The following is a 14,984-nucleotide window of genomic DNA, read 5'->3' on the forward strand; positions in this document are numbered from 1 at the left end:
TCAGGCACTAAAAACAAGTAGGAAATGAGAAAAAAATTAAAACCAGAAGACTTCAGGAAAGTGACAAATTGGAAAGCATTCTAGAAGACTCATAGGACGACTTTCTGTGAAAGAAGCACTCTACGAGCTTTAAAAGCTTATGGGCAATTTATATTATAAAAGGATTTTAGGCTCAAAAGTTTTGGGGGAAAGCACAGAAAAAACAGTGCCATATTCTTAAATTGGTGAGTGATTATTTTGTGTTTCTCAATGTGTCTCCTTCCTTTACTTCTCTCCCTTTCCAACTTCCTTGCTTTCTTCTTCCTTTTCCCTCTACCCTTCCCTCGCCTCTTCTCTTCCCCTTTCTTTTACCCTCCCCCAAGGTATGTAAATGCATTTGTCTTAAATTCTTCATGAACGAATTTTAGAGGATTTTTCAGGGTTACCAGTTGGAAAAAGCCTTCTACACAACTTGAAAGGCTGATGTCCCTCTCAGGAAATGAATGAGTCGATAACCTCTGACACCAGTGACCACTCCAGTGAACCTTACCTTAATTCCACTAATACTGGAGGCCCCCAATCAGGCAAGACTGTGAATCTCATAACTATACTGTACAGTGTAGTTCAGTTATGGTATTCCACTTTTCACCCACATGTTCATAAATTTGAATTTCATCAAATTTAACAATAAACAGATTCTGAATCTACCTACATTATTATGATTCTGGTTTTATAATGATTAAACTGTTTTCTAATTAAAAGCAAACTTAAATGAATATTTTACAAAGCTAAACTATACTGGCCTGTGAATTTTGTGATCATTACTTTTATGTAAGTAATAGCATTTCACCTCAATTTACATGAATACTTTCTGAGATTTTTTTCCTCTTATACCAGATGTTGATTTTTTAAAGTGATTATTAAAATATGAAAAAATATAAATTACTTTCTCGATTTCATATTATGTCACAAGCTTAGCCTGTAATGCCATCATTGAGATTACTTTCTTGTCAGTGTAATCAGTATAATAGAAGTAATTTCTACCATCAAAATAATGCCTAGTAAATGTTTTGTTAGTAAATAATTTTTTCAGAGCTTTGAGCTTTTGTTAAACTTTCAAAGTCATTGGATTTTTGCACCTTTTCTTTTCTCCCTAACAGCTGGCACAGGATTATTCCTCCCAAAATAAATAAAATGAGAAAGTAGCCCTTTTTCCTGAGAAATAACAAAAGGAATAACAGACAAAAAAAAAAAATCTTTCCAAATTGATTAGTTTTGATTAAACCTTTTATCAAAAACAGCTGAAAATAACTTCTATTTTTTATACATCCATTTTCCAATCTGAGCCAATTAAATTTATATTTAGTTGTTTAATATGGGGAGGGAGTATAAATAGGTGTATACAGCTTTTTCCATAGCTCTTCGATTCATAATCCCTACATTTTAGCTTGTGTGAAACAGTGCTGGAGTGTGGATGTGTTTGAAGAGACTGGGAGGGGGATTGCTGGCATGGTGGGGGAGGGTCAACTCAGTAGCTTTGTCGAAGGAAGTGGTATCTGAACAGTTAGTTTCTTGGTAAACTGCTTGTTTAAGAAAATGGGGGGTGGGGTAGGCAAGTCTGGTGGTGCATTTTAAGGTTTTAAAATAGCGATATTTTATATTTTAAAGGAAATAAAGTATTTTTAGTTAATCTATAATATTTATTATAGTATTCGATAAGGGCAGAAATACTGTTGCCAGCATCTTGTAATCAATCGTTTGAACCAGTTTGAAAGGTAAAGGGGGTAGGCATTTTGAAACTGGGGGTCAGTTGAGGAAGGACAGTAGGAGCTTCATCCGTTGTTACATTTTCGTTTATTCAACTCTTCTAGCCATTGGTAGTGGACTTTTAAAATGGCAGGATACAAGTCAATATGATATGAATTTACCTTTTTTCTCCCACTTGTCCTTCTTTCTCCACCCCACCCCCTGCCCGCGCCGGCTTTTTTTCTCTCCCACCTCTTTCTTTGACTCTGCTGCCGCCTATCCTGGCGGCTCCTCTTCACCTCCCCTGCCTGGCGATCCCCTCCCCCTCCTGCCCTATGTCCTCCAGCTCTTGGGGAACAATCGCCACTGATTGAGGTTCACTCTATGTTAGGCTGGAAAACTGGGCTGTTATTTAGGAAGTCATTAATCACATCTCCTCCCCCGGAAAGAGATGGCAGAGAAACCTGTGAAGTACAATTCCTTACCAACCCCCTCTAAAATTTTCCAAAATGGTTTACCTAAACACAATTTGACTATATGAAGGTGAAAACGATTTTTCTAGTAGGATTTTATTTTAAATTTGAAAAAATTTCGGGCATAATCAGGTAATTTATGTGCCTCTGCCTTTTCCTAGGTGTATGTTTTCATTATCTAAAGTTTCATGGGGATGTAATTAGGTTTAATTAGATCTTTTATAAATTATATATTTTCCTCTAAGAATTGAATTAAATATGAAATTAGCGTTCCAAGCAGGTTTACTGCCATGGAATAGCTGAATTCTTAAGGGGAAAAAAAGCGTTAACATCGGTTGTTTTATTTAAACGACCCCCTCCCATGATTTTAGTCAGGCTTGTGTGTAAGGCACGCGTGTGCACATATATGACTGCCTTTTTTTCTAAATCTATGATTCACAAGGTCCCTCCATTGTGTTTAAGTAGAAGCACGAAATCAGCATTCTGATTTATCCTAAAGAAGCGTTCCAAATTGTCTTTAAGATAACATGTTTGAGTTTTTCGTGTTCATTCATAAATTATTTTGATGTCAGCATAGATGAAATGGCGATTGGTTATCTCTTCCTCTTGCCAGCCCCTTAAGGATACGAGGTGAAATTAGTAGCAAGAAAGCATGTAATTGACAAAGTCACGTGTGCTCAGGGGGCCAGAAACTGGAGAGAGGAGAGAAAAAAATCAAAAGAAGGAAAGCACATTAGACCATGCGAGCTAAATTTGTGATCGCACAAAATCAAGATGTTAGATTGATGCAGAAGATCACTCCGTTCCAAAGGGAAAGTTTTCATCTCACGAGTTTGGAGCTGAGGGCCCGTGGGGCAACATGGCCGAAGGTTAATTTTCTTTTCTATTGTTTTACTGTGAATTTCTTTCTTCTTTTCTCCTCCCCCTCCCCCTCTCCCACCCTTCTTAGACCGTCCCCCCCTTCCCCTTTTACCCCAATACTGGGCATTACCTCCCAACCCCCCATCACGCAGTGGGGCTTTCTGCAAACCTATTGTTATAGATCTCCAAAAATGTTTTGTACCGCCCACACTGATTCACAACTTGAAAAGCTTTCAGGGGGCTATTGTTTGAATTGTGTGAGTGTGATTAAGCGCAGTTTCAGTTAGTGATTCCAAGAAAACTTTTATACACCTGCCCCCTCCCCCATTCCACCCCAACTTTAATTGAAAGTTATGGGGGGGAGGGGAATGCACATTGCAAATAACGCTGGATTCAGTGCTGCCCCATGTGCCTTAACTAGTAGCTCTAAACCATCTTCACGATTTCTCTTTCCTCCTCGTGCCCGCCGGAGAGAATAGTTTCGCTGAAAATTTCTCTTTGTCAATGGGATCAGTATTAAATCAGCAATATACAAGTAAAGTATCGCATGCTGTAATGTAAAATGTGGCTGAAAAATGGAGTTAAATGAATAAGTACACGTATGTATAGAAACGTGGAAGTTGGTGTGATCGATAGAACAGTGTGGCTTCCCCCTCCCCCGCTTTCCTTTTAACCCTTTTCATTTTAAGTATTTTCTGTGCAGAAAAGAAATCAAACCATTAAAAAAATTTTTTTTTTCTGTTACCCTTCCCCCCCAACCCCAGGCAGGCAATTTTTTTTTTTTTTAATCTTTGAATGCACATTGAATGGGAATACAGACTGACTTTTTTGTCCTGTTCCTTCTCAGGCGGGGCGAGCAAAGGTGGTGGAGAAGAGCCCGGGAAGCTGCCGGAGCCGGCAGAGGAGGAATCCCAGGTTTTGCGCGGAACTGGCCACTGTAAGTGGTTCAATGTGCGCATGGGATTTGGATTCATCTCCATGATAAACCGAGAGGGAAGCCCCTTGGATATTCCAGTCGATGTATTTGTACACCAAGTAAGCCAAACTTTTTTGTCCCCCTCTTCATCTTTTTCCATGTGGAGGAGCTGATCGGTAGTTATGCCAATAGACGTACAATAAGATGTCCTTCGGTATATTGAAAGACAAAATCTTCCCTAAAATCACTAGGTAGTCCAACGTTTAGGCTACGTGTATGGGCCTTTTCCCGGGTTTTCTGTCTAAAGAGAAAAGAAAATATTTGAAATTTCACTATATATATTAAGGTTGACGTTATTAGCATTTCCCCCTGCTTCATTCTACAGCGAAATAGTGTTCTTGTAGTTTCCGGTATTATCTATACAATATACTTTGTCGCCTGTATCTGGTGAATGGGTAGAAAAATGAAGAAACATGATCATTTTAAGGTTGAAAAAACAAAGCGAAACAGTTTGCTGTGGAAAGAAATGTATAGATTGCCTTATTTTAGACACCTCTAGTCACAGTAGCTCCCTTTATTATTTCATCGCTGCCTGTCCTGTAATCATTTTGTAGATTCAGATCAAAATAATTTGACTTCATAGTAAAATAAAATAGAACACTGTTGGCCTAATGTGGTTGTAAAGAAATGCGTGCAATAGAGGGATGCTTGACAAACATTTTAGAAATGTGCTCCGTGTAGTCTTTGGTCTACATATACTGTCTCTTTAAGAGACTGAACTCAAAAAAACATGTGGCCAGAGGCGGCTCTTGCTTGTGTGTTTAAAATGTGCTGGTCTGCTACTTGGGGTAAATTTCCACCTTTGCTCGTATTGTGTTGTAATTTTTAAAGATGTTTTAATACCAAACAGAATTTCATTGCTTCCCATTTTCAAAATTTTACCCAGGAAATAATGAATTAATACTTCTGCCTTTACTCCTCTCTACTGCTTAATCCCTTTATAGTAAAAAAGATACTTTTATGGAAGCCGATTGTTTCCTCAAAAAAAGGTAAATATAAATTTTCTGTAGTTAGAAATAAAGAGGTTTACGACTAAAGAGGTTTATTTTGGCATGATAATCTAAGTTAAAAAGAATTGAATGAAAGGCTGTTAATACTACAGATTGACTGACAGATACGTGGGTGAAATACTTGGTATATTTGCATGAAAAGTATATATTTGATACTGTGTTGTATGTTCCTAGTAATATTTATACCCCCTTCCCTAAGAAATATCATCTTCAAATTAAATATATAAACAATAGAAACATATGAAACCATTCTGTTTTGATCTGTTGTCCTGTGGTGCTTGGTAGCTTCCTGACCTTGCTGTGTGGTGTGTGTTTTCCTTTCCTGAAGGCCTGGCCATCATTATTGGCTGTTTATATGTGGAAGGATCAGCGTAATCTGTGAATTGAAACAGGGTCTAAATACACAAATACAAGTCCACATACAGACTACTGGATTTTATGCTTCCTATTTTATAGTGCAAAATGAAGCTACATTTTCTGTTTTTTCCCCTCTAAGACTGGATGACAAAAATCATTGACAAATCCATTTTCTCTCAGGCTCTTTCTTCCCCCTTTGAACCTTCTTTAGGTTGTTAAATTGTTTTTTATGATCTCATAAATTTGTTTTATAGATGAATGAAAAAAATAACCCTTTTCTTCTTTGTCTGGTCACACCTTTTTATAATTTGATTTTCTATGTTTACCTTCTAAAATATTCATCAAATGTTAAGATATTTTATTAACCAATGTTAATGTTTAGAACGACAAGACATTTGTGTTTACACTATTTAATGATTATATATTGATAAACATTCCTCTATTCACTGAATTAAAACATGTAGCTGCTGAAGTTTTTTAAATATATAGCTGTTTCTATACTATAAACATTGATTTTTAAATAGTTGACTTAATCTTCAGTTACATACAGTAGTATATACATACAGTTCATGTATATATTAAAAGGACAGTATTAAATGATGCCTAGTTAAAGAGGTTTCTTATATTGTAATATACATAAATTGTATATAAATTGTATGAATAATTGTTTTGAAGAAGGCAGGAATCCTACTGATGTTAGCCAAGCAACTACAAGTAACAGTTAGATGGTTGTAAATGATACAGGTATTATGTGTGCATCACTTATGGAATAAGGTTGCAATTCAAGACGAGTTCATAGAATTTTAAAAAACATTTTTATTATTATTTTAGAGGCCTTTTTAGTTTTATAAGCATTTTTGAAAACATACCAGGTTTTATGTCTATGTACTATTTTGTTGTGAAAGGATATGTATCATAGGTGATTAGGAATTTTAAATGTTCAACTGGACCTATGTCTACTCAAAATTTTTAAAATATATGACATAGTTTTTTTTGAAGTGTTTGGAAGTACATGTGTCACTGGATTTTTTTTTGAAGTATTCTGAAACATTTTTAATAATGTATATTTGGAGAAATAAAAAACAAATTATTTGTGTCCTTAATAAATACATAAAAATTTATGCTGAGGAACCTAGGATACTTTTTCTCTTAAAAATATTGATTGCATGTAACAGCATATCAAAACATATTCAGTTGCTTCAAAATAAAGAGAATATATATATGTGTGTGTTTTAAAATTGAGCTGTGTATTTGTAGTTATGTATATTTATAGTTACATAACTCTACTTAAAATTTATTGGCAGTAATACCGTCAAACTTTCTTGTAGTTCCTGTGATGTCACCAAATCCTCAAAAAGAAACACATGCCTAGGTGCTGTACTTTGTCTCTCTTTAGACATGTTGATAAATGCTGTGAGATTCTGCTATTTGAGGATGGTATGTAACCATTGATGGTTTAAAATGACAGTCTTCATTTGATTTTCTAATGTTAACTTGTAATTTAAATAATCATATTTTTATGATGTGAAAATATATATTCTGACCCATGTTAATTGTGAAACATTGATATAGTTCAATAATGAATATTTTATTTTTAAAAAATTAACAAAATATGTAAGTATTATATTTGTGAATTTTGTCATATCTCACTGTTGAAGTTTTTAAAAAATATTTAATAAAATAGGAAAATTTTGATGATTTTATTTTTAAATATAAATTTTTAAGAATTTCTTGAGTATCTAATGCAAACACAGATTTGTTTCAAATGAAGTAAGGATATACGTGGTTAATACAAATTTGTTACGTCTAAATTCTTTTATTTTTTTTTTGAGGTGGAGTCTCGCACTGTCACCCGGGCTGGAGTGCAGTGGTGAGATCTTGGCTCACTGCAACCTCCACCTCACGAGTTCAAGCGATTCTTCTGCCTCAGCCTCCTGAGTAGCTGGGATTACAGGTGCCTGCCACCACGCCTAGCTAATTCTTTGTATTTTTAGTAGAGATGGGGTTTCACTATGTTGGCCAGGCTGGTCACGAGCTCCTGACCTCGTGATCCGCCTGCCTCCGCCTCCCAAAGTGCTGGGATTACAGGCGTGAGCCACCGCGCCCGGCTTTAAGTCTAAATTTTTACTAAGGTGATTTCATAAATCAGAATATGATTATTTTGTAAGTGCAAGTAATTAATACTCCTACCAGTTTCTTATGTTTTTTAAAATCACAGTTAGATTGTAGGATAACATTTACATTACCTGGAAAATGTTACTGGCAGTTTTTTGAAATGTTAAAAGTTTTTAATAAGACTTAAATATTTGATGGTACTTTAGAGGAATAGAATGGTAATTAAATATTAGATCTTTTTTGGAGAAGGGCAACGTTAACCTAATAACTACCTGTTGATGTTTGTTATATAGGTTTTTCTATAGATTTTGATATTTATTTCCAAAGTCATTATCTTACCTAATAAGATAAAATGATCATTTGAATTTGATTTTGTTCTGGGGAGGTGTAGAATACATTCTCCTTATTACTCTCTCCTCAGCTTATGTGCCTAATAATACTTCACATATTGGGTGTATATATACTTGGAATTCCTTGCCATCAAATATGATACAATTGTTTACATAAATGTATTTCATTTATTTCATAATGTATGCATAATGTATGTATCTCTTTTTTTCTCAAAGAGAAAGAGTAATTTCAAAATGACTGCAATTTAGCTACCATTACTCAGTAGGCCTAAATATTTATTAATAATTTACCTTTATTCATCTTCATTTACCTTACAAGTATTGGTGTTTTCTTCTTATGGTCTTTATTTTTGAATTAGATTTTGATCTTTATGGATAATTCAAATGCCCACATTAGAAAGGCTTTATATATTTTATGTTCCTTTGCTTCAAAAATATCTCAAGGAGTAATGGAAATAGAAAAAATAAGAATCATTATTGTTACTGAGTTAAAGCATTAACAGTATGAGATATGAAAACATTTAGAGATGACTAGTACTTAAATATATGAAAAATTTCTTACACATAGTTCAATCAATTGATCTAATATAGAGTTCTTATGTATTAATTATACAATGTAGGAAAACAAATTTATTTCAGTATGTTCATTTTTAAGGGCTTTTCGTAATATTTCATTGCTAATTAATTAACCATGTTTAGTTTTGTTATAGTTAAGCATAAAATCATTTTTCACATGAAGAATATGTGTGATTATTGTTATTCTCTGGGCTGCTTAAAATGCCAATTAAAAAAAATTAGACATCTTGGAAACTTGAAAATGTGAGCATAAGCAGCTCATTTGTATAGTGAGTTACGTATTTTAATATTTTTAAAATGGTTTATAACCTACCAGATTTTTAAGATGAATTGCCCAGTTGACCATTTTCAGAGAATCTCAAGCTGAGTGCTTTAAGGCCGTTTAATCATAACATCACATTTAAAGGCATTTTATTTTTAATTTTTTTCTTGAGACAGTATCTGGCTCTGTCGCCCAGGTTGGAGTGCAGTGGCGCGATCTCTGCTCACTGCAACTCCGCCTTCCGGGTTCATGCCATTCTCCTGCTTCAGCCTCCTGAGTAGCTGGGACTACAGGCACCCACCACCACGCCTGGCTAATTTTTTGTATTTTTAGTAGAGACGGGGTTTCACTGTGTTAGCCAGGATGCTCTCGATCTCCTGACCTCGTGATCCACCCACCTCGGCCTCCCAAAGTGCTGGGATTACAGGCGTGAGCCACCGCTCCTGGCCAGGCATTTATTATAAAACAAAATTTTATAAGATTTCTTAATGTAGCCCTAAAGATACTTTTGATTTTCAAGTGGCGGTGCATTTCTCAGACTCTTTTTCATGTATTTAAGTCCTACAAAGACATTCTGATTCAATTTAAATGTGAAATGTGAATTGGGTACATATTGAAGATGTAGGCCTTTCTCCTGTTTTAAAGATTATTGGTGTACTTCTTAAATATTTTTCTCCTGCCTTTTTAAAGAGCAGTTTTAGGTTCACAGCAAAATTAAGAGGAAAATACATAGATTTTTCCATGTACCCTTGCCCCTTCAAATGCATAGCATCCTCCATTATCAACATCCCCTACCAAGAGTGGCACATTTGTTTCAATTAATGAATGTACACTGACACATCATAATCACACAGAGTCCATAGTTTATATTAGTGTTAGCCTTTGGTGTTGCATGTTCTCGCTAATTTTCGATTCCTCTTTTATTTTAAAAGACTATTCACAACAAATGAATGCAGTAAATCAAAGAATAATTTTTTAAATAAAAATATGAGTGTCAAACCACTTACAAGTATTCAGTGTAACCTTTTAAAGCATGTCTTTAACTTATCTTAGAGTTCTTAGGTTTCATGAGAAATTAAAAGCTTATTTGTTACCTGCATTCAACTTGGTAGATTAAAAATTGAGTCCTTCACTGTAATTTTTGTCTCTTTCAGGCAGCAACAAAACATTATTTGGATTTGGTTTAATTCTTCCTATTCAGAGATAGTTAGAAATATTACAGATAGTTATGTCTATTTTAACCGAGCAGCTCTTTTGGTTTGTGATTAACTTAAAAGTTGCTACTTAAAAATAAGATGCACTGTGTTGTTTTTGTTTTTTTGAGACTAAGTTACCCAGGCTGACCTGGAACTCCTAGCTAGTCTCAAGAGATACTCCCTCCTCAGCCTCCCTAATAGCTGTGACTACAGGCATGCACCACTGTGTCCAGCTTGATGTACTATATTCTTACTTCTAAACTGAGAATAACCTAAACAAAGTAAAGATACTTCTGATCAATTAAACTGGAAAGTTATCTTAAATGTTATATTCTATAGACTTGATTTGGAATGAAATATGGGATATTTTATCATTATCAAAGACTATCAGTTCTTTATACTTTGAGCTATTTCCCCTGAGTTTTGAGTAACAGGAAGTTCAGCTTATTTAATACATAGTTACAATAGATGGCATTGTACCATATACAATGCATAAGAAACTCAACTGATTTATATTCCTCCCTAAAATAATTTGATTATAGCATCTTCTAATATCATAAAAGTTGATAACAGTAATGTGTTTAAGAAAGTACATTGCAGGTCAGTGGGGTACATTTAAAAATGATCTTTTAATGAGTAGTTTATCAAACAAGTAATGAAAGTACCATGTTGCATTTTGATACATCAGGATACATCTAATCATTTATCTTAAATTGGAGGACAGTCTGATTATTGCTTCTTCTTTTCCAATATCTAAATATTTGACAATTTGGAAATATTTTCTAAATAAGATTTACAAATAATTGATAGATTTAGTGTTATAATTTTTTCTATAATTTTCTGTTACCTGGAGTAATAATACCTAACTTTTAAAGTTGTTTTGAAGAGTAGAGGTAATGTTATATAACTGCCTAGTAAGTGTCTGTTGAGAAAATAAACTAATGTAAACTGGTCTTTGCCAAAAGAATCATGGATAAGTTATTTTCAGTGGTGTATACTCATGGTGGATAATTAAGCTGGTCTTTTATGTGCTTTCTTTAAAATTGGCCAAAATGTGTTGTATATTAATAGTTTAATTTCCATTACAGTTGACGTTAAGGCTTTTTATTATAGTTTTGTGGCATTGAATATTGTTTTTGTTATTTAAAATAATTCTTTTGGCTGAGCATGGTGGCTCATGCCTGTAATCCCAGCACTTTGGGAGGCTGAGGCTGGCAGATTGAGCCCAGGAGTTTTAGACCAGCCTGGGTAACATGGCAAAACTCCGTCCCTACCAAAAAAATTAGCTAGGCCTGATGGCATGCACCTGTGGTCCCAAATATCAGGGAGGCTGAGGTAAAAGGATCACTTCTTGAGCCCAGGAGACAGAGGCCACAATGAGCCGAGATCACTCCATTGCACTCCAGCCTGGACAACAGAGCAAGATGGTCTCTAAAATTATTATTATTATTTTTGAGATCTGGTCTCACTCTGTTGCCTAGGCTAGAGTGCAGTGGCAGGATCATAGCTTACTGAAGCCTTGACTTCCTGGGCTCAAGTGATCCTCCTGCCTTGGCCTCCCAAAGTCCTGGGATTACAGGCATGAGCAACAGTGCCAGGCCTAGAATATTGTTTAAAGTATCAGGGTGTAAACTGCAGCTTGGAAATATTTTTGTTATGCAGATATTTTGGTTTTAATAATTGTTGTAACATAAGATTTTACCTGCGTAAGATTTTACCTGTGTACATATGCATGTGTATTCATTATAAGCTAAAGAAAAAATACTGTTTTAAATAGGCCTGTTGTGATAATTTAATACCATTTTTTGATTAATAATTATTTAATCTTTGTAAGATAGTATAGAATGATAAAGATTCTGGTCAAATCAGTATTCAAATCCCAGTTTATTAGATACCTGTGAGGGAAATAAGTTACCTTGTCAGTGTCTCAATGGCCTATAAATCGGAGGACAAAAATAGTACCCACTTTGTATAGGGCTGTTAGGAGGATTACATGTTATTACATATGTAAAGCACCTAACACAAACTTGGCAGATAGTAGTGACTCAATGTGTGTTGTACATAATTAGTATTATAAAGGAGAAGTAGTGTGGTATTGTGAGAAAAAAAACCATGGGAATGAGTGTTTGGCTTCGGCTCTGCCAGTTGGTTGGTTTATAACTTTTGGCTGGTCACTTCCAGGGAGCTTCAGTGTTCTCATGGGTAAAATGTGATAAATAATATTTTTCATCTTTATTTTAGAGGGTTATGGTAAGGGTCAGTTGAAATAATACACATGAAAATAATTTAAAAACTGTAACAATCTCAGGTTTTAGTTTTTATCTTTTTTTCAAGAGCTATGTTTTTATTAATCATTTTAATTATAAGAGTTTTTCTGGTTTTTGTTTTGAGACAGAGTATTGCTCTTGCTCAGGCTGGAGTGCAGTGGTGGGATCATGGCTCACTGCAACCTCAAACTCCTGACTCAAGCAATTATCCCACCTGAGCCTTCTGAGATGCTGGGATTCTAGGTGTGCATCACCATGCCCGGCTGATTTTTTTTTTTTTTTTTTTTTGAGACAGAGTCTCGCTCCATTGCCCAGGCTGGAGTCTGCAGTGGTGCTGTATCGGCTCACTGCAAGCTCCGCCTCCCAGTTCTCCCCATTCTCCTGCCTCAGCCTCCAGAGTAGCTGTGACTACAGGCACTCGCCACCACGCCTGGCTAATTTTTTGTATTTTTAGTAGAGATGGGGTTTCACCGAGTTAGCCAGGATTGTCTCGATCTCCTGACCTTGTGATCCGCCCACTTCGGCCTCCCAAAGTGCTGGGATTACAGGCGTGAGCCACCGCGCCCAACCTCTGGCTGATATTTTTTATTATATTTGTAGAGACGGGGTCTCCCTATGTTGCCCAGGCTGGTCTCAAACTCCTGGGCTCAAGGGATCCTCCCACCTCAGCCTGCCAAAGTTACAGAGATTTACAGGCGTGAATCACCATGCCTGGCCTCACTCTGGTTTTCTTTAGTTTTTTTTTCTACCTGGAAATTAACCTTTATCCTAGTAGTGTCTGTGCTTGTTAATGAGATTAATTCATATGCATTTTACTAATCTTCAATATAATATTAATTTCATTTATCATTATGGTATTTTCTCATGTGCTGTAAACTCACCACTTACTTAAAGGGAATAATTAGGCTTATTGATGTTCATATGTCTTGTCAGAAATTTATTGAATTGGCTGGGCGTGGTGGCTCATGCCTGTAATCCCAGCACTTTGGGAGGCTGAGGGGGGTGGATCACTTGAGGTCAGGAATTTGAGACCAGCCTGGCCAACATGGTAAAACACTGTCTCTCCTAAAAATACAAAAAATTAGACAGGCCTGGTGGCACATGCTTGTAATCCCACCTATTTGGAAGGCTGAGGCAGGAGAATCACTTGAACCCGGGAGGTGGAGGTTGCAGAGAACCGAGATCATGCCATTGCACTCCCTCTCAAAAAAAAAAAGAGTGAAACTCCCTCTCAAAAAAAAAAAAAAAGAAAGAAAGAAATTTATTGAATTTCTGTCCCAACTCAGTTTTTGTATAAACATTTTTAAAATTTTTATTTAATTAATTATTATTATTATTATTTAGAAACAGGGTCTTCCTCAGTCACCCAGGCTGGCGTGCAGTGGTGGGATTATAGCTCACTGCAACTTCGAACTCCTGGCTCAAGCAATTATCCAGCCTGAGCCTTCTGAGTAGCTGGGACTACAGGCGTGCACCACCATGCCTGGCACATGCCACTGCGCCTGGCTAATTTTTAAAATTTTTTGTAGAGACAGAATCTTGCCTTGTTGACCAGGCTGGTTTAGAACTCCTGGCTTCAGGTAATCCTCCTGCCTCTGCCTCCTTAAGTGCTGGGATTACAGATGTGAGCCACTTTGCTCAGCTTGTATAAACATTTTTGGAAATGTAAATCAACAAGATGGCTTAATGTCATAGAAAAGTATTAACTTTTAAAAAATGATTATAAAAATCATGGTTCAGTAAAGCCAACTAATTTTTATTGATCATGTACTAAGTGAAACACTGTTGGTTTGGTATTTTCATTTTAGCAAACTTTAAAATAAGTTTTTTCCAGTTAATTCTCATTGTTTGCATATAAGGCATAAAAGCAAAGGATCATTTTTCCTGTGTTGTATTCACTTCCTTTTACGAAGTCTAATTATACAGTCTTTACCAATTTAATTTTGGGATAGCTAAGATAAAAAGCAAATATTAGTTTTAAAATTTTGAGCTAAATGCAATGATTTCTCAATAGTATTAAAATATGTTTTTCACATTTCATGTGGAGAAACTGTTTTTGCCAGTGCTTAGAATCATTAATTTATTGTGCTATTAGTAATATACTTAATTTCTACCAGCTGCTTTAAATCTTTTGTCATAACAGCCCACTTTAAAAAATCAAAACCCACTTAAATTTATTACTTTTGTTAATCTTAAAATTAGACTATTTTTAAATCTTGTAAGTTTAATTTGGTAATAACTCTTAAGATTGCTATTTCGTTTTATGGTGTTATAGGATATAAAGACTCCATATAAATTTCAAATTACTTTTACTTTGGCCAAGATTTGTTGGTGATCATTTTCTTCCTTAAGCTTTTGTAAGCAATTTCCTAGGCCATTAGAGATAGTGAATAGAATGTTCCCAGATCCTATAATGCTTAAATTATTTTAACTTAGCTTATTTTTTTTTCTTCCATTCAAATGAATTGTCTTTATCCTTAGTTCAGTCTGTAACAAAAGTCTGGCAACATAGGTTATAGCTATTGCTTTAAATATTTAATAGATCATTAACATATTGTAAAGCTTGGAATGAATTATATCAACTTTTCTTCCTGTGTGATTTAAATAATACATGATTTTGCTTATGATATATAAGCACTGATCCTTCCAAGTTAGTAACACTTTTCAGCAGCTCCTTTAAATAGATTAAATGATATTAGAGACATATACGTAACACAGCTCAGTGTAAGCCATACATTTTTTTTTTAAAGTGCATCTTTTTCAATTTTCACAAGAAAAAAAGCTCTTTTCAGGGGTTGATTAAACTGTGCGTTAGA

The 14,984-nt window shown here is 35.1% G+C and overlaps 1 protein-coding gene across 5 annotated transcripts in view; it reads left to right on the top strand.

Moving 5' to 3' along the window:
* Positions 1 to 14,984, top strand: part of LIN28B (lin-28 homolog B) — a 142,746-nt gene that overhangs the window by 13,610 nt on the left and 114,152 nt on the right. The window contains exons 1-2 of one of the 5 annotated variants that reach the window (XM_003824348.7): positions 2,805 to 3,067; positions 3,907 to 4,094. In XM_003824348.7, the coding sequence (XP_003824396.1) occupies positions 3,058 to 3,067; positions 3,907 to 4,094 (198 nt within the window). In that variant the 5' untranslated portion in view covers positions 2,805 to 3,057. Of the gene's footprint in view, positions 1 to 2,804; positions 3,068 to 3,423; positions 4,095 to 14,984 lie in introns of those variants that run through there. The other 4 variants (XM_008978080.6, XM_008978081.6, XM_034962621.3 and 1 more) reach the window with 4 other exon arrangements.

The sequence above is a fragment of the Pan paniscus genome, chromosome 5 (genome assembly GCF_029289425.2).
Source record: "Pan paniscus chromosome 5, NHGRI_mPanPan1-v2.0_pri, whole genome shotgun sequence".
NCBI lineage: Eukaryota > Metazoa > Chordata > Mammalia > Primates > Hominidae > Pan > Pan paniscus.